Source organism: Pygocentrus nattereri, chromosome 21 (assembly GCF_015220715.1).
Source record: "Pygocentrus nattereri isolate fPygNat1 chromosome 21, fPygNat1.pri, whole genome shotgun sequence".
In the NCBI taxonomy this organism is placed as follows: Eukaryota; Metazoa; Chordata; class Actinopteri; order Characiformes; family Serrasalmidae; genus Pygocentrus; species Pygocentrus nattereri.
In genome coordinates, this window is record NC_051231.1 from 14306821 (window position 1) to 14331596 (window position 24776).

Here is a 24776-nt window from a genome sequence, read left to right on the forward strand (position 1 = left end):
AGGAAACCAGCGGTTTAACATTTAGCAACTGTTGTTAGATTGATGGATCAACAGCATGTCTAAAATATATTCTGAGTGCTTTTGATCAGGGTTAACAAAATGACAAAAATGTAGATATAAGGTTTTCTTCCAACAGCAGCGAACTGTGAAGGCCCTAGTGCACACCCCCACACCCCTATTCAAACACACCTGCTAAACCTTGCAACTGATCGAAATCTAATCAGGTGTGTTTGAGCAGCTAAATCATCAAACTTTGCTGGACACTGTCCCTCCAGGACTGAAGCTCCCCTGCCCTAGTGGAAGGAGACCAATAGTAAATGCCAGAGCTATTAAAGATGTCCCACATTTGGGACCTAAACATTTCCTCTTTTTCATATCTTATTCTTATTTATAATTTACATGGTACACTGAGGTAATTTGTTAATGATACAATGAAAACAGCTGAAAAAAATTTTGCCTAAATGTGAAATGCTCATGAACATGCCATAAGTTAATGCCAGCTAAGTAAGTTCAGGTCAGCATGTGTCCTTACCTGTTTGCTAGGATATGTGCTCATCCTCCTCAAATAGCCTTCATTCTTGTCTTCTTGGTGCCATTTTTTTGCGGTTTGTGCCGCTGCTCACTAACTTCACGTGATTCATGTTTAAAAACTGCTTATTTGTACTGCTAAAAAGGAGGGCACTGCCTGCTTTATCAGCCAGAAACAGATTCACACCTTTGCACTGAATTTGACATGCTAATCTCTCAAGGCTGATGTTAGCTACTTATTCGGATTTCTGTTATACCTTAAGTAATGCAGTGATAATACATTAGCACCTGTACCAATGTCTGAATGTAACTGCTACATCATTTAAGATGAAACCGAGAAGCTGCTTTAGCTTCATCTTATAGCTATATATTTTGGGGCAGTCATGGGCTGGAAGTCAGGGAACCAGCCTCGTGACCGGAAGGTCGCCGGTTCGATCCCCAGAGCCGACAGTACATGACTGAGGTGTCCTTGAGCAAGGCACCTAACCCCCAACTGCTCCCCGGGCGCTGCGGATTGGGCTGCCCACCGTTCCGGGCAACTGTGCTCAGCGCACCCTAGCGTGTGTGTGCTCACTAATGTGCATGTGGTGTTTCACTTCACGCATGGGTTAAATGCGGAGGTGAAATTTCCCCATTGTGGGACTAATAAGGGTCTCTTAATCTTAATCTATCCACTGTACAAGACTCAAGTACGTACGGCAAACCAGGGCCGAACCACTAAATGTGGGGCTCCTGGTTTAACCCTAAATTACTATAGATGTACACTTGAACAGAAAATAATTTTAAAATGATTAAAGCCGGTCTTGTGCTTATATGCATGAGTTAGCTCACAGCAACCAGCCCACAATGCAACTGGCCTAATGGGAGCTTACCTAACAATCCTGTTTACAAAGTTTCACTCCAAAACTAACTTAACCCTACTGAGTGCTGATAGGTGAGCATTACTTCTAATGAGTGCTGATTGACATTACTGTTACTGAGCGCTGATTGGTTAGCATTACTGCTACTGAGTACTGATTAATTAGCATTACTGCTACTGAGTGCTGATAGGTTAGCATTACTTCTAATGAGTGCTGATTGGTTAGCACTACTTCTAATGAGTGCTGATTGAATGACATTACTGTTACTGAGTGCTGATAGGTTAGGATTACTGCTACTGAGTCTTGATTGATTGGCATTACTGCTACTGAGTGCTGATAGGTTAGCATTACTTCGAATGAGTGCTGATTGACATTACTGTTAGTGAGCGTTGATTGGTTAGCACTAGTGCTACTGAGTGCTGATTAATTAGCATTACCTTTGCATGATTAAAGGGTTCGTTGCATCATGAAAGAGTTCTTCAGATTGACGGACAATGTGCTGTAGACATTTCGATAGCACATTTTTAAAAAGAGTTCTACTATGTTTATGATCACGATGTCAAGCTTGTAACAACAGATGTACTCTTTTCAAAACAGTCCTATACAGAACCATCTGCAGCATATTCTCCATCAATCAATGAAAAACCTTTTCACAATGAGGGTTCTATCTAAAACAGGTTTAACAGGTGTATCATACAGCCTTAAAATGATGGTTCTTCAACCCTTCAATGATGCTAAGACCCCTTTAATCAAGCAGAGGGGCTCTTTGACTGTTTGTGGTTTTATATGCAACCATTTTCTTTACTAAAGAACCCCTGAAGAACTTTTTAAGGTTATAACATGTCCTGCAATTAAAGAGACCAGGCTTATGCACACGTTGCTGTGCTTTATTAAGGGTCTGTAGTAGGCCACACCCACCCCGTAAACAAAGGGAATATGTCCTAACAGAAGACACTATAGGCTAACCCTGCCTTCAAAATAAGAGTCCTTGTCAGAATAAAACAGTGAATAAATGCTAGAGAACTAACACTCAAACGAACATGCGTAACATTATAAACATGCTACAACATGTAAAAATATCCTCAGATTGGTAATGCTCCTTATGAGATGTCATTTCATGCACACATAAGAGTCTTCTCCTAACTCTTTAGAATGCATAAAAATGCAAAAAAGACCATGCCTTTAAACCTGGAACATGGAGAACTTAGGAAGATTAAGAGACCCTTATTAGTCCCACAACGGGGAAATTCCACCTCCGCATTTAACCCATCCGTGAAGTGAAACACCACATACACTCTAGTGAGCATACACACACACTAGGGGCAGTGAGCACACTTGCCCAGAGAGGGGGCAGCCCAATCCGCAGCACCCGGGGAGCGATTGGGGGTTAGGTGTCTTGCTCAAGGACGCCTCAGTCATGTGCTGCCGGATTGAACCGGTGACCTTCCAGTCACGAGGCTGGAAGAGCACTCTGGTCCTCCTTCAGCAGGACTAGGAAATCTCCTCAGCTTATTGCCGATTCAGATGGTATTTTAAGCCGCTCCTTTCGCCTGAGCCAGTAAGACGGCGTAACATAAACGGTCTTGGGAGGAGGAAGAAGGCGCTTTCAGGGTTCCTGGGCACAGGCTGAACTAATATTAAACAAAATCACTGTGATGGCGATGTGCGCATGCTCAGTAGGACAAGCCTCATTAGAACTCAATTTAACAATTGTCGTCAGCGCCTCTGGCGGCCGGGAGATGCGCCCTCTACACAGTCGCGGTTCTCACCGCGCTCGACGCTTATTGGCTGAGGCCACCTCGCCAGCCAGTAAGCGAGGGGCTCGCTGAGGAGATCGCCCCGTCGCCCATTGGCTGCTGCGACGTCACACACCGCAGGCAGCTGAGTTAAGGATCGGACCTCGCACCTCAGTCTCTGCGTTGCCAGCAGCAACGGAGGAGCGGAGTGAGTGAGAGAGGGAGAGAGAGAGAAAGAGAGAGAGAGCGAGAGCGAGAGCTGAGGGGGAGAAATAAAGCCCTGCGCTGTTCTCTGTTTTCTCCCCGGCTGTCACCGCGGGACAAAGGCATGGTGTGAGCACGCTGCACTTCTTCTCGCCTCTGTGAGCTTCCAGAAGCATGCATCCGAGGAATCCCTGACCGAGGAGGAGGAGGAGGAGGTGGAAGGCTGTCGGAGCTCTCGTTTATTTTTTAAGTGCGCAGAAGAAACGAGAAAGAAAGAAGGAAGCAAGGAAAGAAAGAGAAGGGGACGAGTAGCCTTACAACCTAGACTGCAGGCTCCTTCTGCAGGATTGGACCCGGCCGGTCTGTGAGGGGGGCTTTGAGGGGCTTTGCATTTCTTTTTGTTTGTTTTCTTCCTCCAAACAAGAACATGTTGCGTCTGACAGCGGACCTGATGGCTGTCGGGCTGCTCTTCTTGGGCTTTTTGCACAGCATGGAGGTGATTCTTCCAGCCAGGGCTGTCGACGGTGAGTAGCGCTGCTGTCTGAACTTCACAATGGCTCCTTTTCTCCTGGTCTGGTCTTTTATTTATTTCTGGCCTTTCCGAGGTGCCGCGCTCTTTTTGTTGCACTGTTACATTGTTGCGCAGTCGCCGCTGCCCACGCTTTGTCCTGACGGCCTGACTGAGAGGGATCAGTCAGTGAGTCTGTCCGTGCAGGTTTGTGATGTTTGACCGCTGCGTCTGTGCCTTTCATGTCCTAACGTGTGGCCACTCGGCGTCTGTCAAGAAATGTTGACTTTCCCTCACTCACTTTCGTTAAAGGGCCCATATCCCTGAACGCTGAGAGCTGATGATGGAATTAAAAGAGCGTAACAAGTGTGTGGGTGAAGTTTCCATGTTTGTACTAGGCTGGGCACAGGCTGGGAGGCTAAAGCTGCAAGCACTTTGTTAATGTAACGGTTTTATGACGTCACAAACGCAGCCCCGCCCACACACGCTGAAGTTATAAGGGGTGTTTCAGCCTTTATTTAAAATAAAGCATGCAAATTGGAACAACGGTCGTTGGCATATATTCCAGTCTTTTTGCTTTTTTTAAAAATTAATTCTGAGCAGTTGGAAGAAGACTCTTATTTATGCATAAATCATAATATTATGCATGCTGGTTTTAGAGTCTTAGTACTATACAGCATTTGTTCATTTGGATGTTCTGCAGGGACTCTTATTGTGAATGTGGGGCTAGCCATAAAGTGTTCCATCACATTAGGACATGCTGCCTTTGTTTACAGCCCTTTAATAAAGCACAGCAACTTGTGCATAAGCTGGGTCTCATTAATAGCTTTAAACGGTACACTCTTAAAGAAGGTTTTTCAAGGGTTCTCTAGTAAAGAAAATGGTTCTATATAGAACCGTGAATGCTCAGAAGACCCTGTGCATGATCAAAGGGTTCTTTGCATGCTGAAATGGTTCTTCAGATTGATGGAGAATGTGTTGTATATGGTTCTATACGGCACCAGAAGGGTTCTTCTATTGTAACAGTAGCAGAAACCTTTTTGGTACTATGTAGAACCATCTTCAGTATGTTCTCCATCATTCTGAAGAACCATTTCAGCATGCAAAAAAAACCCTGTAATCATGCAAGGATTATGAAAAATGCAGGATATAGGCCCTTTAATGCATGAAGTGCACGATGGATGGCTCCTGAGTGGCTGTGCAAAGGCTGTTTGGTCCGTCTCACCTTGTCGTGGAATTTCTCTGCAAATCAAGCGTTCCCCCTCTTAACAGTGAGCCTGGCTAGAACGTGAAGTGGCACCCAATTCCTTCATTAACCTGCATTTCTCAAAAAACGGTGAAGGGATTGTGGTTTGTCCATTGGTTCTTTGGTAAATAGGCCCTAAGGTGTGAGTTGTGAAGTTTAAATGGCTGAGAATCACAGTGAGGTTTGCTGACGTTCCCCTCCTGTTCTAACCCTGAACGTTTCTTCTCTGGGGCCTGGCAAGAACTCTGAGCTTTTACGCGTGACTGTTGCTCATAAAACAAAAAAGTGTGGGGGGGGACGGAGTCCAAAAAACAGCAGCAAGGCAAGGTCAGTGAGTTTAATATGCATGAAAGCCAAATGTGACCAGACAAAAAGTAGCACAGTCTGCCTGCAAGGAAGTTCTTGAGTGCACTGAGCTAGCGCTGGTGGACTTCAGAGATTCTGAGCAGACGTGGTGAGTTACCAGACTGGGGGAAGAAAGGGGAATGCAACAGGCAGCTACCACGTAGGCTACTCAGCCGGCCACACAGCCAAAACCCAGCCTCTGGAAACCATTAGCTGTGCACAGTTGGGAGGCGAAGGAAGAGGCGTGCGCTTAAAGGTGTCGCATTCACAGAAAAATTCTCCAGCTTTTTTGGCAGGGTGGCAATTTTCCTCTACGTAATCACGGCCCGTGGAGAAATCCCTAAAATAACGAGTGCAGGAGTTCTTCAACAGCTGCTCACATCCTCGAGTTGTGCATACATAAAGATCTGCACTCTTAAAGGGGAGATAATTGTGTGGTTAAACAGTCAGAATTGTTCACAGCGGAGGTGATGGGAACCAGACATCCGCTTCTAGAAGTTCCCTGACAGTTATTACTTGAAATGTTTATGAATACACTGCCCAATGTCCGAGACACTGTTTTATGATGGTTTAAAGATGAGGTTTTGACCTAAAATGTATATTTTTCTTTAGATCATGCAAGGGTGTTTTAAAAGCTGGGGTTAAGCTTATTTCTCTATTTTCCCCATCATCAACATTCCATGTAAAACAGAAGGCACATGTAGTTTCACTGGTGGTTTTGGATAGCAAATAAAATGTCTATATTTGTGTTGTAGTCATGGTGAGCCCTGGTTCCCATCACCACCACTGTAAAGAAATCTGAACCATTTCACACTTTCAGATCACTCTGCTTAATGTCACACACTGAATTATGAAAAATCAGTTGAATTCCCCTTTTAAAGAAATTAAGGTAATGAGTTATTTGAAGCAATGCCATAGAACAGGGATGCACAAACTTTTCCAAAGTGCAGAATTTGTGGCCAGACATTGTAGCAGTATACAAATAATCAGTTATAGTGTGTTAATGTATTTTAGATCATTTCACTGTTTATATTTGTCACTAAAATACTTCAAAAATACAGCCATAAAAGAACATCCATCCATCCATCCATTCATCCATTTTCTAAGCCGCTTCTCCGTCAGGGTCGTGGGGGGGGTGCTGGAGCCTATCCCAGCAGTCTTCGGGCGAAAGGCCCATAAAAGATTTGAATTTAAAAGGCTGATTTTTTTTTTTTTTTTTTTTTTTTTTTAAATCATTTTTTTTTGTCACTTTTTCATGATCATAGTATTAAACAGGCTGATTTATTTATTTATTTTTGGCAAGTATAAGCATTGCTTTTTGTGACATAAAAGTGGCTTGAAAAGAGGCTGCTTATTTTCCATATATGGATGGCATGGTGTGGGAAGTTATCAGCAGTTTTTATGTTGCATCAAACACTTATTTTATGAAATCAAGCTGGTTTTCCAAGATATGGGCCCTTTAATGATAGTTTGATGGGATAAACTAACAAATAGATGCCAGATAAGCAGCTCTACAGATCATTTTCACACACTTTTGCACTTTTAATTGGCCTTTTCAAGCCTCCTGTCGTGCATTTATGGGCATGCAGGTTTTGTCGTGCGTTTGGACACTTACATTGCAACACTTCATCGTTGCCATTGGTGCCAAAGCCAGCCATCACCGCTGAAGTCAGAACATTCCTTGTGCCAGTGTGGAAATCCCTGCTGTTGCCAAAATCATTCAGTATTGTGTGGTGGTCATTAGTATGGTCCACAGAGGCTCTTTCAGAGTGCGCTGACGGTGCAATGACTCAGTGAGCATTTAAAGTACCTTAAAACGTATGTTATGTCATCACATGAGAAGCATGGCTTTCATTCGCTGCATTAAAATGACTGAAGCTCAGAGCAGCAGTGGAACGAGCTGAAACGTTGAGAAAGTGGCCTCTGTTTCTCACATTTGCATGACTTGGCATTAACCGCCTTATGATCTACGTGTTGATAAATATTAATGGTGGTACTTTTCACTCTGTTGCTGTAGAATATTTGGCAGATTATGTTAAACTCCATCAAAGCAAGATGTGAGTGCACTGCTTGGTTTGTTTTCATCAGTCATTCAGCTCAATTAGCTGCTTTTTTTTAATGTATTTCTGCTGCTGTGGTGATGCTGTGCAGGGTTTGGGCCAGTTAGTGCTGGGCAGTGTTGTATATCAGTGTACAAATAAATGAACTGGTGTGTACAAATTAATTTATACTTCTCACCACAACACTTAAATACAAGAAATTTGGAAATAAAGTGTCTATATTCTACATTTTTGTGCTATTTATTTTTCTCTCTGAGACTGACTTCTAACATTGGTGACTATTTTTAGCCATAGACTCCTGCACCTTCAAGACTGATGAATGTAAATGAGCTTTGCTCTGATTGGTTGCTCTGTATTGCATCTCCCCCATTAGAAAGCAGTCGCTGTGAATAGGTGGTGTTACTTGGTATAGCAGTATTTTTAAATGTATGACCGCATCAGATAATGTTTATTTTAGGATTGACTCTTCACAAAAGACCTTTTATTAAAGTTAATGTTATTAATAAAGGTAGCTATATTAATAAAGAGCTGTTACTTCCTGAGAGCTGTTGCTCTACACTAAGCCTGACCGGTTGTTCTGATTGGACTGTTTTTGTCCTGTATTCTTCCCTGTAATTTACAGCAGCATGAATCTTACAGTGCTGTAAATGGTAACCAGACTTATGCCTATCCTATAGGCTAGCATTGCGGTCAAAGGGAAACTTTTGGAAATTTCTACATAATTAGCCATTTGAGATGTAAACCAAGTCATTCAGAGTGGTTTGGTGTGAAATGCTCTGTTCTAGAGAAATTTAGTCAGAATAGTTCAGTGATGGTGATGGTGAACCAAACGTCCACCCCTAAAAGCTCCCTCAGGGCAAGTTATTACCTGAAATAATTATGAATACACTGCCTGATGTCTGAGACATGATTATACAATTGTCAAAAGATACAATATTGATCCAAAATGTATTTTTAAAAACCATTGCATTACATGCAGGGCGCTTTGAGGCAAAATGGTCCCTAAAGAAAACCTGTGATTTCGGATTTCCTACCATTTTCTGTTATCAATATTCTATATAAAACTCAGAAGACACGTGTAGGTTCACTGGTGGCTTTGGATAGTAAATAAAATGTCTGTATTTGTGTTGCTGTGATGGTGACCCCTGGTTCCTAACACCACTGTGAAGACATCTGAGTCACCAAGTTTCTCTGTAGCATGTACTCAAGAAAGCTGTGTGTTTCAGGTTTAGCAGTGAAACGCTTTTTCCAAAGTGCACATTCAGTCGTTCCCTCCGCTGCAGCCCATGGCAATGACTTTTTACCTCAGTGACAGGTAATCTACTCCAGCGAGCGAGTGACATTTCAGCGGGTCAGAGCAGGAGGAGAGGGGAGTGTAAGTGTGAGGAGGAGGAGGAGGACGAGAGAAAGAGAAATGGGAGAGGTTTGGCAGAGGAGAGTCTGAGATAAGGAGAGGGGGAGAGAATGGAAGCAAAACCCAAACTCGACCCCCTGCATTCAGCCTCCTGAGAACCTTAGTTAAAAAAAAAGGTCATTAGTCTAAGAAGGATGTTTAGAGTTGTTAGCGTTGGAGGAGGGGTAGCCACCCTCTCCCCTGTACTCTTTACCTTGCTTTAACCTTAACCAAGCTGAGCTGGTCTCCTCTCTTCTTAAGCAACATGAAGAACGTTGGAGTAATTTTCAGTGACATTTCGAGAAAATCGCCTGAGGTTTTAATCTAGTCTCTGTCTGCTGCTGCTGTGGCATGTGGTCCGTTACAAGCGATAATAATTTTGAGTCATTTTCCTGTGCTCGAAAAAAGAACTGAAAATCTGTTAGGTGGGCCGAGTGCTGACCGCATGTGCAACTCTGACCGGTCACTCATCACCACAGGGCTGGAAATCCCATCAATTAAATGTTCTTTAAGAAGCGTCATGTTCCGCAATGTAGTTATTTTTTTTAACAATGACAAAACGTATGAGCAATAGGAGTGTTGATAACTTTCTACACCGTGTCACTCCTAAAAAACAGTTCTTCAAGGATTTTTAGTAAAGCCCAGTGGTTCTGTATAGAACCATGAACAGTCAAACACTCATTTGTGTGCTGAATTGGTTCTTTGCATGGTTAAATGGTTCTTCAGATTGGTAGAGAAGGTGTTTTATGTGGTTCTATATAGAACCTTTTTGAACAAGCATGTAACAGTAGCAGAACACTCTGAAGAACCATTTTGCATGCAAAAGCTTTAAACCATGTAAATGGTTCTGAATGGCTATGGAACCATGGTATTAAGCTTTAAGGGAAATTCCTTAATTCCACACACACAGACATTTTATTTACTATCCGAAACCACCAGTGAACCTAAACACGTGAGTTTTATATGGAATGTTTGATGAGACAATGGTGAAAAATCTGGAATAATATGAGGAGTGTTTTAAGTGTTCATGCTTCTATATTGAACCAATGCCTTTACCAAAGGACCCCTGAAGAACTTCTTTTTTTTTTTAAAGGTGTACACCTCTTAACTCTGCATTTGTTTTCCTCTGAAACATGATTAAGCTGTGTTTTGAAAAGAGTGATTGCAGTAAATTAAATTAAATTTGCTTTAATTCATGTTTATAGTGCCCGTTTGGCTCCTGCCACCAAAAATATCTGCACTCAGGCTTCCTTTATATTTCAGCAAAAAGAGCCGAGCTGTACAGCTAGAGCTTTTTAGTCTTTATAAACCTGACTAGAGAAAGGCAAAGCTGCTCCCCCTCCCAGCTTTCTCTTTCTCCATCTTATCCTCACATCCCTGCATGACTCTACATCGGTTCCCACTCTCTGACATCCTCTGCTTGTCTGATCTGATCTGACTGCCTCCATCCGACGGAGCAAAAAACTCCTCATAGGACGCCGGCGTGCAGTTCAGTGCAGCAGAATGGCAGGGCCTTTCTTAAAGGTGTAGTTCAGCCAAGAAATCAAGTGCACCCATTTTAGTTTTTCACTTGTGGTCCACTTATGATGATAGGATAATGCTAATTTCTGCTGCTTGTTCAGTGGGGTTCTAGTCGTATGTTGGCGATGAGCTAATGTTTTTTTGGCTTTTCCAGGTTAAACAGACATTTGAAGCTTGTAACAGACATTATCATATATCTGAGCTTGTATATCAGTTTTGGTGACTCAGCAAAGAGTTCTAACATAGAGCTGCTGCAGCTGTTTTCCGTTCCTTACAACTAACAGACTTAGACTACGACTCTTATTCAGTCAATGATGTATATAGAACTAGAACGTCTAGAGTGACGTTTGTCCTAACCCATTGTAAATCAAAGTGTGACTGGTTGATTCATCAACTGGTTGATTTCTCTGTCACCTCCTTATTTTGTTGATAGGTAATGTGGTAGGTAACATGTAAGGCCTTCAGTCCAGCTCCTGAAATCCTAACCACTGGAAGAGCTCACCAGTCATTTCAAGAGTGCAGTACTTAGACTTATCAAGCTATGAATAATAGACTTATCTCTATAAAATAAAAATGTATTCGCATGTAGTTATAGTTTCCGAGAAATCATTAGGCCTTAACTGAAGTTAGAAGTCACTTTTAAAGTGTATTGCGATTGGATTTTTTTTTTTTTTATGTGGAGGTTTGATTGTGGAAGAAATTGATTCCTCTTTTGCTTCCTAATTATGTTGATAGTTGATCTGACGTGTAAGGCCTCCTGAAGTCCTAACCACTGGGAGAGCTCACTTAGCTCTATCTACCTGGGCTGGTGAGATCATCCATAGGCTGGGAATGGTGGCAGCAGTAATGCGGTCACTGTACTAGACATTAGTGGTGAAGAGGGAGCTAAGCCATAAGGCAAAGCTCTCTGTTTACCGGTCAGTCTACATCCCAGCCCTTACCTGTGGTCATGAGCTTTGGGTACTGACTGAAAGAATGAAATCACGGATACAGGCAGTGGTTTGTAGGGTGGTGGGCTACACTCCACCTGACAGGATGAGGAGCTCGGTCATCCAGGAGGAGCTCAGAATAGAGCTGTTACTTCTCCACATTAAGTTGACTCTGATGCTGTGTTGAAGGCTCTGGTCTGGGAGCTCATGCATGAAGCTTTTAGCAGAACTAGTGAAGCAGTGAGGGGGATATTGGAAATATTGAGGCTGCGACATTATTCATCCCACCATCAGCTAATGCACAGAGACGAACCACGATGGAGAAGAGAGCACGAGCAGTGAAAGGACCCACTGTGTGCTTTGTTTCAACTCCTGCTGTCTGAGGAAAGGTGACTGCAGTAGATTATAATGGAGCTACAATATGGGAAAATAAACCTGCAAAATAGTTTTTTGCATCAATCCTTAAAGAACCTTTTAAAGTGTACGTCCACCAATTTTCCGAAGTTTCTGCATAACTATATGGTTAAGATTAAGTCATTCAAAAGTCTGAAGAGGTCAAAGAGTTTAGAGATTAAATGGTTAAGAATACACTGACTGGTGCCTGAGACATTGTGTTATGACAGTTTTGAGATGATTTTGGACTAAAAATATATTTTTAAAATCTATTCTTGGTGTAGGGTGTTGGGTCACAAAAGAGTTCCCAAAGAAAGTCTTTTTTACAGATTCTCCACTATTTTCCTGTCATCAACATTCCATATACAACTCTAGGTTCACTGGTGGTTTTGATAAATAAAATGTCTATTTGTGTTGTTGTCATGGTGATCCCTTGTTCCTATCACCACCACTGTAAAGAAATCGGAACCATTTCACACCAAACCACTCTGAATCACACTGTTTACATCACAAATGCTGAATTATGGAGAATTTTTCAAAGATTGGTGGAGTATACCCCAAGGTTTTCAGTGGTGCCCCAATCATATTTAACCTTTTTTTGTCACCCAAATAATGTTGTAAACATAAAGAAGATTAGATCTGAACATTTTGCTTAAGTCTTATCTAATGATTTATGCTGACAGTTTGACAGCATGCTAACAGAAATTGGTGGAGTTGCCCTTTAATGGATGGTTCTTTTAAGAAAGTGGTGATCTGAAAAATCCTAAACTTTAGAGAACCATATAATGTAAAACTTGACTAATTAAAGGCTTTTCTGAAGTGAGGCAAGAACGGACTGAGCGTGTGAAAGGAAATGAAGTGAGAAAGTAGAGAGAGATGTGAGAGTTCCCTGTTCTTGAGAAGCCTTGAAGGAAAAATCAACTCTCCTGTTGGCTTTTCGGGGGATATTGATTGCTGACAATTCTTCAGATTAGCGGACGCAAACCGAAAGTGTTTGTTTTGGCATGTCCTGCACATCCAGTCGCTGGTGCTTCACGTGTCCCGTTTGGCTGCTGTGGCTCATTTTGGTTTGGCCGCTGGGCCTCTGCTGCTCTGTTTGCTTTGTGTAATTGCTGTGTTTTGAGGGTGTGGACGGAGTCGGTCTGTATGTTAATAATTTGTGTGGGAAACTGTTCAAGATACACAAGGTGTGTAATGTGTTGGCTTTTGATTATAGCAATTTGTTTCAGGTCTGCTTTTGGGCCTGACTCCCTAGAATAGGGGTACAGATTTAAATATTTTTCACTGTACATATATATATATATATATATATATATATATATATATATATATATATATATATATATATATATATATATATATATATATATATATATATATATATATATATATATATATATAAAAAAACACTATATGGGAAGCTTTCTTCAAGATTTTGGAGTGTGTCTGTGGGAATTTCTGCCCATTCATCCCGATGATCATTTGTGAGGTCAGGCACTGTTAGACGAGAGGGCCTGGCTCATAATGTCTGTTCTAATTCATCCCAAAGGTGTTTGAAGGGGTTGAGGCCAGGGTTTTTTTTGTGGGTCAGTCAAGTTCTTCCACACCAAACTCACCCAGCCATGACTTTATGGACCTTGATTTGTGTACTGGGGCTCAGTCATACTGGAACCGAAAACATCAAACTGTTCTACAAGCATACAGTTGTCCAAAATGTCTTGGTCTGCTGAGGCATTAAGATTTACATTCACTGAAACTAAGGGGTATAGACTAACCCCTGAAAAACAGCCCCATAGCATTATCCCTCCTCCACCAATCTTTACAGTTGGCACAGTGCAGTCAGGCAGGTAATGTTTTCCTGGCTTTCCCCAAGCGCAGACTCGTCCATCAGGCTACCAGATAGAGAAGCGTGATTGATCACTCCACACAATACACAAAGGTGGTGCGCTTTACACCACCCCGTCCAACGCTTGGCATTGTTCTGTGTGATGTAAGGTTTGTGTGCAGCTGTTTGGCCTACAAAACCCTGCCATGAAGCTCTCGTCGCACAGTTTTTGTGCTGATGTTAAAAACGGAGGAGGTTTGAGCTGTGCAGTTATTGAATTGGCAGAGCTGTGGTTTCTAAACACTTTTTTAAATAACGCCACTCACAGTTGATCGTTGGATATCTAATAAGGGACGAAATTTTGTGAATTGAGCTGTTGCAGTGGTAGCGTCTTTTTACAGTGCCATGCTCTAATTCATTGAGCTCTTTAGAGCAAACAATTCTGTCCTTTCTAACCCTAGCATTTGTAAAGGCAGACTTTATACACCTGTGTCAATGAGATTGAAAACACCTGAATTCAGTGACTTAGAGAGGTGTCCCAATGCTTTTGTCTCTATAGTGTATATACAGACATTGCACTGTCACAGGATGCCACCTCTGCCTCAAGTCAGTTTGTGAGATCTCTGTCCTGCTAGATCTGCCCCTGTCTACTGTAAGTGCTATTATTGTGAAGGCACCTAGGGGCAACAGCTGAGCCACAAAGCAGTAGACCACATTGAGATCGAGAGAGACCAAGAGAGGTCAAGATAGTATATAAATAAAAGGGATTATTTAAATAATCATTTTAGAAAGCCAAAATGTTCTTTACTCATGTAAGTTAATATAAAGAGATTTTATTCCAAGTAATTTGAGAATTTCTGTCAGTCCATTCTTCTTGAAATTTTCACACAACATAAAGGGCTGCTACTCAGTTTAAATGCTCTAGAAAAATAAAACTTGACATTTTGTTTCTTTTCAGACAGCGATGATATGCAGTATATGTAGGACATTTTCTATTTGAGCCAGAGGGGGCGACAAGGCCATAAGGCCTTTTCACACCCAGTTTTATAAACACACAAAAGTATGTCAGGTGTTTAGGATGTACACATTAACATCCTTTTTCTCTGATCCAATTTCTTAGTCTTATGATATATTTTCACCAGTCTCTAGCTTTAATTTCTTCAAAGTATTTGAGTTGAATAAAACTAAATTGCTTATTTGTTATTTATTTAAGCTGTTTAAAAGCCTAATGTGTCTTAGAGGCAGGGCTTTATATAGTTGACCATTTTTGACATCTTAGTCATGTTATCCACTTTTATAGTAAAAGTGTTTTAATGGTACATCATGTGTGTATTCGTGTTTATACTGGTACACCTGCCATCCCACACTAGAAGTAATATTTTCCCAGGTTTGATTATATATTCCTGTTTAATCTCTCTCTCTGGAATATCCCTGGTGGAATGTCCCTCCAGTTTTTACTGGAATATTCCGGTTTTGGAGAATGTCTTGGTTGTCCTGACTCAGTCCATGGTTACCCTCATGTGCTCATCACATTTTTGCAGCCAACGCCCTCCGCTGCCTGGCTAACGGTTAGCCTGAGGCACAATGACACGGTGGTGTCGGCCTGCAGGTCCAGACAGAAATCTCGGACCTGTCCACTCATTTTATTTAGTCATTTTGCAGTTTATTATTGCACGTCTCAGCCTGACTGATTTTCTAACAAATTATGGAATCTCCAAAATGATAACTTTTGGGGAAAAAGGGAAAAACCTACTTCACTTTTAATGTAAGTCAGTGGAATCAGACTTTATCAAAGTCGTTTTGGGGTCATTTCTTTTAGTCCATTCATCATGAAATTTACATAAAATGTGAAGGGTAATGGGTAAATTAAGTCAAAAACTAAAAAAAACGGAGATGCATGGCTTTTTTCCAACAACAGCAGTACGTTTACCCCGGAGTTTGTTTACCTTAGCAAGGTGACGTGCTCTGAATTTCAGTTTTTTAAAAGTTTGGTGCTCTGAGGTCAGGGCATAGAAACTATGAATGTCAAAAAATGAATCGGTGAATTGTTTACGCAGTGCATGGTCATTCAGTTGCTTCATCTTTTAGAATATTACATTGTAATCAACTGTAGGAAAGTACATACATAGAAGAGAACCTTGTATCTCCAAAATGGCAGCTTTTCAGGAGAAGGAGAAAACACTTTACTTTTGATGTAAGTAAATGGAACCAAACTCCCCTCCAACCCCCCCCCCCCCCCCCCCCCCCCCCCCATTGAAACATCATGAGGCTTATTAAAACTTCTGACTTTGTCCTCTAAATTGTTTAGAGGGGAGCGCTGAGTAATATTGGTGCTACTTGTTGGCTATGTAGCTAAATCTAACTTTTTAGCATGTATGCTAGCACATTTTTTTTATTTGCTTATATTTTCACTCTTGTGTAGCTTTGCTTGACTCTGCACATTATTCTGTTGATTTGTGTGAGTATTCGGGTGCGCACAATAAAGTAGAGCATCATTTCAATATTGTAACTAGGATTAGCCACTAGGCCAACATGGCTGAGAAGCAAAATGGCTAATGAGCTAATTTGGCCACTTTAGGCCTGTACTTAAGTAGTTGCACCCTCTTTTTGCTTATCAGAACAAGATAATTTGTGTGTGCTTTTTGTACATTTCTGCATAATTAAGTGTTTAAGATGGAAACGGAGCCGTTCAGAGTAGTTTCTAGCTGTTCTAGAGTTAGAACTGTTCACAGTGGTGGTGATGGGAACCAGACATCCACCTCTAAAAACTCTCTCACAGAACGTTATTACATGAAATGGTTATGAATACACAGCCTGAGACATTGAGATGGTTGCTGACCTAAATAATATTTTTAAAAATCCATTCGCAGTGGTAAGACAAAGCCTCCATAGATTTTTCAGATATTCCATTTTTTTTCTCCCCATTCTTAACATTTCTGTAGGTTCTGCGTGTAGGTTCACTGGTTGTTTTTGGATAGTAAATAAAACTGCTATATTTAAGATTAAGTGACCCTTATTAGTCCCACAACAGGGAAATTTCACCTCTGCATTTAACCCATCCGTGAAGTGAAACACCACATACACACTAGTGAGCACACACACACTAGGCGGCACACTTGCCCCGAGCAGTGGGCAGCCCAATCCGCATTGCCCGGGAAGCAATTGGGGGTTAGGTGTCTTGCTCAAGGACACCTCAGTCATGGACTGTCGCCTCTGGGGATCAAACTGGTGACCTTCCGGTCACAAGGCTGGGTCCCTAACCTCCAGCCCATGACTGCCCATGATTTGTGTTGTGGACATTGCGACCCCTGGTTTCACTGTGAAGAAATCTTTACATAATTAATTGTGAATGTTCTGTATTTGTAGTAGGATTTACTTACATCCTTGAAGGTGTGACTCAGAGTTGGTTTAGAGAACAACCCCTCCATCTCTGAGTCAGCTGAATTCCACTTCTGAGCTACAACTTTCAGGCTCCGTTCGTGTTTTTATTCCTTTGTTTATCCAGAGGGGGCTATAATTATCTTTGCCTCAGCCTGGACGCTGTGGTTTCCAGATTATATCACAGCTTTGATGCTCTTTGGCAGTAGCTGAAGGTGTATTGACCGGTTCCGGCTGCAGATAATCATGAAATCAAGTTTAAGCGTGGAGTTTTCAGGGCAGTGACTCTGTCCTTGACTATGAAGATTGTATTTGACTTTTCGTCCGTCTGTCTGTCTGACTCCTTTGGCACATATTTCTACTTGTTTCAAAAAGTAATTCAGATAATTTTGCTTTTCAAGAAATATTTGAAACTGTCAATGTTGTATTACTGGAACACTTTCACTAGATAACCAGATGACTTAAATCAATTATACATGTACCGAAATAGGTTAAATAAGGTCTTATAATATTCTTAAAGTAATCTTGTAATGTGAAATTTTGGAATTCGCAATTTTTTTTTTGCTTATAACACGTAAATGGCATTTAGAGCATTTAAATTGATAGAGAATGTGCTGAATATGGTTCTTGGTATAATCTTTTTGGAAAGGGTTCTATATAGCGCCAAACAAGGCTCTTCTATTATTATAAGCTTGAAATCATGAAAGTAGGAGAACCCTTTTGTTGCTGTAATGAAGTCTTTTCAAAAAGGTCCAATATAGAAGCATATTCAACACATTCTCCATGTCTGAAGAACCCTTTCATGATGTGAAGAACCCTTTTTCAGTGTACTGGAAAGTGTGTTGAATCAACACTTCACCGTATCCTGAGGGTTTGTGGATGGTGTGAGTTGTTAACCATCTGCTGGAGGAACAGTTGATGGAGGGCGTGCAGTATCTCCTGTAATGGCTCACGCTTACAGATTTCTGGTTTTAATATAAAGTTAATAATAGACTTGGACTGTTTGTTCGTTCTCCAACTACACATTAGGTGAAGTGGTGGTTCAGTACCTTTTACCACAGTGGAGCTGAGATCAGCTGTTGTGGTGAAGTCAGATGTTTAGGTCAGCTCTTCTGGTGACCTGTAGAATTTAGTTGCATCTCCATTCAAACTGCTGTGCAAAAGTTCAGACACCTTCACATTCTGGGCAGGGAAAACGGGTCAACCACTTTTGGTGCCGTATGGAACCAATTACAACACGTTATCCATCAATCTGAAGAACCATTTCACCATGCAAAGAGCCATTTAAGCATTAAAACGTTATTTAAAGAACTCCTTTAAATAAATCTTTGTCCAAAAGTTGAAAAGACCAGAAACAGGTGCTTCAGAACTTTGTTCTAATTTGGTCTAAAGTGATTATATATAGTTACATCTTGGATAAACAACAACACTGTGGTTTGAATTTCATATGTAATTAAGTTACTTTTCTCAGTACCATGTGATGAAAAAAAGCTCAATTTTAGTTATCAATGATAATCCAAGTAGCTAAAAACTCAGTTACTCGCCAAGTGGGTTTGACGGATTGGTGAAAAAATTCTTTAGGTTTGATCTCGGACAAAATCTGGGCCAAAAAAAGGTAATAAGGACGTGACGGGTTGATGTAAGCTCACCTGGAATGCTGAGAGTGCAGTACAAGGCAAATTTCATTACACATAAGCCTCAGCTAATTCATCAGGTTGTTGATCTCCGTTGTAAAAGGCTGTCTGTTTTATTACTGTTATCATATCCATTTACTGCCGTATACAGAACCATGTTTGTCGAGGACGTTGTTCAGTAATGCACTGTAATCGCTGTGCATTTCCAGCATGATTTTGTTTACACGTTCAGTAAAAAAGCAGATCGTGTGGTGACGGTCCAAGGACCAGCTCTATTTTTTTTTTATCAGTATCTGAAACTTGATGCAGTCTGCTGTAATGAAGGTGCTCATTGCAAACTGTTAATAATGTTAATGAAAACAGCAGCATCTCACCCGGACCATGGATCCACACTTTCTCTCTTTCCAGAGCTTCGACATTGGCGTGAAAGTAGCAGTGTGCACTTTGCTCACTCATGAAAATGTCTTTTGTCATAGTAGTAGCACTTAAAGTAGGGCGTCTGTTACACAACACAGAAAACAATGAGATCCTGTTAGACACCATAAACTCCATTTCAGATAAACAAAACAAATGGGAAACACTGCACTTCTAAAGATGGTTCTTCAAGGGTTCTTTAGTAAAGACAGTGTATATTAGAACCACGAACACTCAAATATTTGCACGCTTAAATAGTTCTCTGCATGATGAAATGGCCCTTTTAGATTGATGGAGAATGTGTTCCATATGTTCCATATAGCACCAAAAAATGTTCTTCTCCGGTTACCGTGTCAAACTTGTAAAAGTAGAAGAACAATTTTTGGTACTATGTAGAGCCATATACAACACATTTAGGTGTGAAAAGGGTTCTTTAAAGAACTCGTGGCTCTGAACGAACAATAATTTCAAATAGAACTGCAGTAGAACCCTGTATAAAACCATATACAACACATTCTCCGTCAAGCTGATGAACCATTTCACCATGCACACGTTTTTTGGGGAGTTCATGATTCTACACAGAAATATTGTCTTTAGTAAAGAACCCTTGAAGAACCATCTATTTTAAGAATGCAGGCCATAGTTGTGTTTGCATGCAGAAGTTTAAGTGATGATAAAATGAATAAATGTAGCCCATCTATCTTAAAGGTGGACATCATAGAATTTTAGTTGATATGTTCTGATAGTGTCTTAGTGATTCATATTTTTACATATTTTAAGTGATTTAATCAGTTGCGCCCCCCCCGTTACGATCACTTTTATATGTAAAAAAATTCTAAGTAGCTGTTGCTTTAATGGTAAAATGGATTCTAGCAATTTGTTTTTGCTCATTGAAGTAATTTAATAATTGGAAGTCATTATTTTTGCTTGTTTCAAGAAATAATAATTGAAAGAAAAGTAAAATCATCATAATCTGCCAGAGCAGTGAGAGAATTTCACTTACAAACATCATGTTTTTGAGTAAAAATGTCTGGAAATTAGTTGAATGATCTTAAAATGAGGTAAAAAAAAAATATCTCAGATGAGAAATATTACAGTATTGTGGAAGTGGCTTTGGCCTGTTGTTATTTCTTCACTGTTGGTCTTTGCAGGTCTGTGCTATTTCCTTTGGGATGTGGAGCTCTATGGGGGGTCTCGTTTGAGGCCACTGTTATTTACACTGACCCTGGAATGACTGGCCATTTCCCCCCAATAGAAAAACCAATTACAGTTAGAGACCTTCCAGATGAAGAAACAGCTAAACCTGAAACGCTGAAGTGCTGAGGTGGACTTTCACACACATTTAAAGTCTCAGCTTTGAAGGTCATGCCGATTATGTGATTTAAAATAATCAATAAAATCATAATCACTGACTTAAAATTTGACTTCTTAAAAATTTGCCAGTGGTTTTGTTGACAGGTTGCATATACATACACTGTATTGCCAAAAGTATTCACTCGTCTGCCTTCACACTAGGGCTGAAACGATTATTCAAGTAACTTGAATAATTCGATTACACAGAAAATGTGTCGAGGCAAATTCTTTGGCCGAAAATGTCTAAAGTGTGGGACCATTTTACGCTGTGCAAGGCGGACAATGTAGTGCAGTGTATACACTGTAAAACGGACCTGGCCTACCAGAATAGTGCTTCGTCAGTGCTGCAGCACCTGAACCCAAAGCATCCTCACGTGAACTGCACTTCTCCAAATTTGGACTCGGAGCCTCTACAGCGTGTGTTTACTATTGCTAACTGATATGAAGACCAGCGCTTGGTAGAACGTACAGTATTTGTAATTATTTGTAGCCCATGTTATGATTCGTGACTACGCATAATAAGTAGCAAGACAGTAAATGCACCAAGATCTCACTCATGTAATTTATCTCTCCCTTCCGCGCACGAACACGTGCACACGCGCACACTCTGATGGGTTACATCTCAAAACACGCCTTCCCCATACATAAGGTAATAACAATAAATGCAACAGATGGACAAATTAATTTATGACTACATTCACTAAACACTTTTTCCTTTTTTATTTAGATAAAAAGGACAAACAGGCTAACCTGTTTGTGAAGCTGTATTTCATAGTTTTTATCATGTACATCATAAGTTTCACAGAAAGGTTGAATAAATGGACTTAGTTCTGGAGAAAATAAGGCAAAGGTTTTAAGCTTTGATCTAGTAAAAGTATTGAGTTTGAATAAAAACCGTTTGTGAGGAATAACAGCCAATCGCTTACCCCTTTTAGAGGCCTTTCATGTTGCATAACACACTATCGATATAGTTGTTTAAAAACACCAAAAGTGTGATTTATCCGATTAATCGATGAAAAAATTGACAGAATACTCGATTCCAAAAATATTCGATAGTTGCAGCCCTGCTTCACATGCATATGAGTTTGAGTGAGATCCCATTCTTATTCCATAGGGTTTAGTATGATGTCTGCTCACCCTTTGCAGCTATAACAGCTTCAACTCTTCTAGGGAGGCTTTCCACAAGGTTTAGGAGTGTGTTTATGGGAATATTTGACCATTCTTCCAGAAGCACATTTGTGAGGTCAGTCACTGAGGTAGGATGAGAAGGTCTGGCTCGCAGTCTCCACTGTAATTCATCCCAAAGGTGTTCTATAATGTTGAGGTCAGGACTCCACACCAGAGAACACACTTCTGCACATTTTAATGCACGGTTACTATATGTTTACTCAATTTAAGATCAAAATAAAATTTAAAATGTCTTGTGCGAAAGTTATCACACATTAGATTTAGTTTTATTTTCTTTTCCTGTGTTTGTTTGTGTGTTTCTGATTTTTGGACTAATTGACAAACCTACACTACTGCCCAAAAGTTTGGTGTCACTTGTCATTTATTATAATCACTCTTATTCAGTAATAATTCATGCAGTCTGCATCTGAATGCTGTGAACTAAACAATAAAATGTAAGCCAACACTTTATCCACAGCTTAAAGTACTGTGGGAACAACATAAAGTAAGAATATAAGAAAAAGTGGAATGAGCTGTAATTTTCTGATTAGTTGTATTTGTTCTCAGAAAAAGACTGAGTAGCTGTTTATTTAGCAAAATTTGGTTATCAGTTTTTAAATATGAGGTATTATGGGTGTCCCTTTTATTGTCAATGCTGTACAGATTTCTCCACTATCATGAAAGCACTTACAGGTCCGTTTATCATCTAAAATCTCAATTTTTACAGCTTCATACTAACTGAAATTTGTAAGAAATTGGTTTTATTATGCAATCACTATGTTCTCGTCTATGAATTCAGTGGTCCCAAACTTTTGAGCGGTAAAGGACTTTATCAGCTATGAAAATAAAGTGAGTTCATTTCTCCAGGAGGCCGGCAAGGCTCCACCTGAATATCTCTCCACACCTCAGCCTATTCTTCAATTCTCTTTAATCCCTTTTTGAATCACCTCTGGGTTGCTTTCATTAATTTTAGTCTTTTTTTTTATTTATTTTGCCATCATTTGTGTTTCTTCCACACCCACAAAGTATTGGCCTTTCACACCAGGAATTTCCTGTTAAAATGATGGGATTATGTAGGCCTGAGGATCTGGGTGGAAAGCTTTGTGTAAAGTCGCATGTTTTGATATGAAATGAATTTAATGGTAGTCCAGTTAGCTACCATAAAGTTTGTTTTTGCGAGGTTTAATGTAATCGAAGCTGGCTTTGTGTGGCTGTTATGTGCCTAATGATATTCTAATTTTTGGAGTTTTTTTCCCTCAATTATTGAAATATATTGGAAATTTTCAATACAGTGTTAAAGAAACACAGATAAAAATACAGCATTCGATGTTATGTCTTTCATCCACAAGGGGGCACTCTGCATGAGTATCATGCATTGCTAAAAGCTCTGTTATAAATGAGTGGCTCTGAATGGCGGCTGTTGTACCAAAAAGTTGAGCTATACTGCAGTTGGTGGCAGCACTTAGCCAAGCAGCTCAAACCTCTGAAAGTTGGCTGGAGGAATGATTAGCAAATCAGCTGAGGATGAGCAGAAAGTCCAGGTGGGTTTGTAGGGAAACGGAAGACCAGACGGGTGGGAAGGAGTGAGGCTGTTAAGTGAGCAGAAGGACTTTGAAGTGAACGTGGTGCTTTACAGGAAGCCGGTGGAGAGGTGTGATGTGGTTGTGTGAGTGAGGTCTTGAGCAGCAGAGTTCTGGACTATCTGAAGCTTGTGAAGGTAGAAGGTGCTGATGTCTGCAAGAAGAGAGTTACAATAGTCCAAACAGCTGAAGCTGAAAGCATGGACAGGAGAACACTGCCAGGTCCACACTACAGGAAAACCTGAGACCCCAGACATTTTTCACCAATATTTCTGTCCTTGATTATTAAGTATGTTTATGTGCACCCAGTCATCCAATCATGGTCAGATTTCTACACTTATCAGATTATTCAAATGGTCACATAAAAAGCACACTCTTAATTTCTTAGATTGGAGTAAGGTCTAGAAATATCTATCTGTCCTGAACTAACCACCACACTTTCATATTATGCCCACAAACAAGAGTCCTGACTGATGGTTCAAATTCTCAAAACCTTGTTGGAGTTTCTCGCACGCTATAGTCATTTTAGATCTTAACACAGATGATACTGAGGCTGTTGCCATGCTAGTGGTGTTGCTTTCTGCACAGAAAATGTCTTCAGGTCGTTCTGCTTGGCTCTGGTTGACGGCCTTTGAGGCATGTCATCAACATCATGCTACACCAGTGAATCAACGTCCTGCCCACACTACAGGATACTGAGATGACCCTGATAGTCGGAGATCCTTCGTGATTGTCTGGAGGATTGACTCAACCTCAAAATCTGTCTGATTATCCTGTAACGTGGGCAAGAAAGGACTGGTTGAGATTTGGCTGCATTGCACGGGTGAAAAAAGACGTTTAAGCTGTAGAGCTGATGTGGATTTTGACTGAGAGCTGAATGGAGTTTTCAGTGTAACTCAGGAAAAAATTTGTGGACCTTCACCCCTGTGCTTTGAGAAGTGGTGGGACCAGTACTGGCCTGCTCACCCCCTCAGTTCCATCAGCCATGCTGTGAGCTTATGCTAATGAAACTTTCCTTTTTGTGTTTACTGCAAACATTGCTTTTGCTCTTTCCCTTTTTTTCCCCCCTGTCAGCCATCAAGCAGGCTTTCAAAGTTCACAACTAGGTGGTTAACATTTCAAGAGCAAACACTTTCACTACACGTCCTTCAGCTTGAATCATTTTCTCAAAATAACTGTTTGATATGAATAGTGGGGGACGCTCAGGGCTTTTAGGGCAGAGTGTGTAATGCTAGAGTGATGCATTGTCAAGTTAGTCAAAAATCTAAAGATCGGGTTGAACACCTGGGGCTTTTTTGATGCAGAAAATATAAGCAGTTGTTTAAGGCCTCAGTAGTGATATTCAAGCTGCTTTGTTTGTGCACAGTGTATACAAGCTCTTCTATACATGCATTTGTGTGCACACAGTATGTCTGTGAGGGTGTTAAACTTCTCAAAGGTTTTAAAACATCATTTTATTCTTTGTAATGAACTACTTTCCATTTTCTTGCAGTAAGTCACATTTATTATATAGAAGTACTGCTCGTTGTGCATCCTCAGTGGCATCAGAAATGGCTAGTAAACATTGATTTATATACTGTTTGATTTATCTTAATTTACGGCTGCTTTTTGGTGTGAAATGGGTTTAAATGCTCAGGCAGATTGTCGTCATTGGCTGTCACTGAATGACCACTGTGAGACTGTAAAACTCCAACAAAGTAAG

The 24776-nt window shown here is 40.6% G+C and overlaps 1 protein-coding gene across 7 annotated transcripts in view; it reads left to right on the forward strand.

Annotated features, from left to right (window-relative positions):
* The first annotated feature begins 3267 nt into the window (after nt 1–3267).
* The window catches only part of lrp1aa (low density lipoprotein receptor-related protein 1Aa), a 258171-nt gene continuing 236662 nt past the window's right edge, over nt 3268–24776 (forward strand). For 4 of the 7 annotated variants that reach the window (XM_037532354.1, XM_037532355.1, XM_037532356.1 and 1 more), the window contains exon 1: nt 3269–3852. In XM_037532354.1, the coding sequence (XP_037388251.1) occupies nt 3756–3852 (97 nt within the window). In that variant the 5' untranslated portion in view covers nt 3269–3755. Of the gene's footprint in view, nt 3853–24776 lie in introns of all 7 variants that reach the window. The other 3 variants (XM_037532351.1, XM_037532352.1, XM_037532353.1) reach the window with 1 other exon arrangement.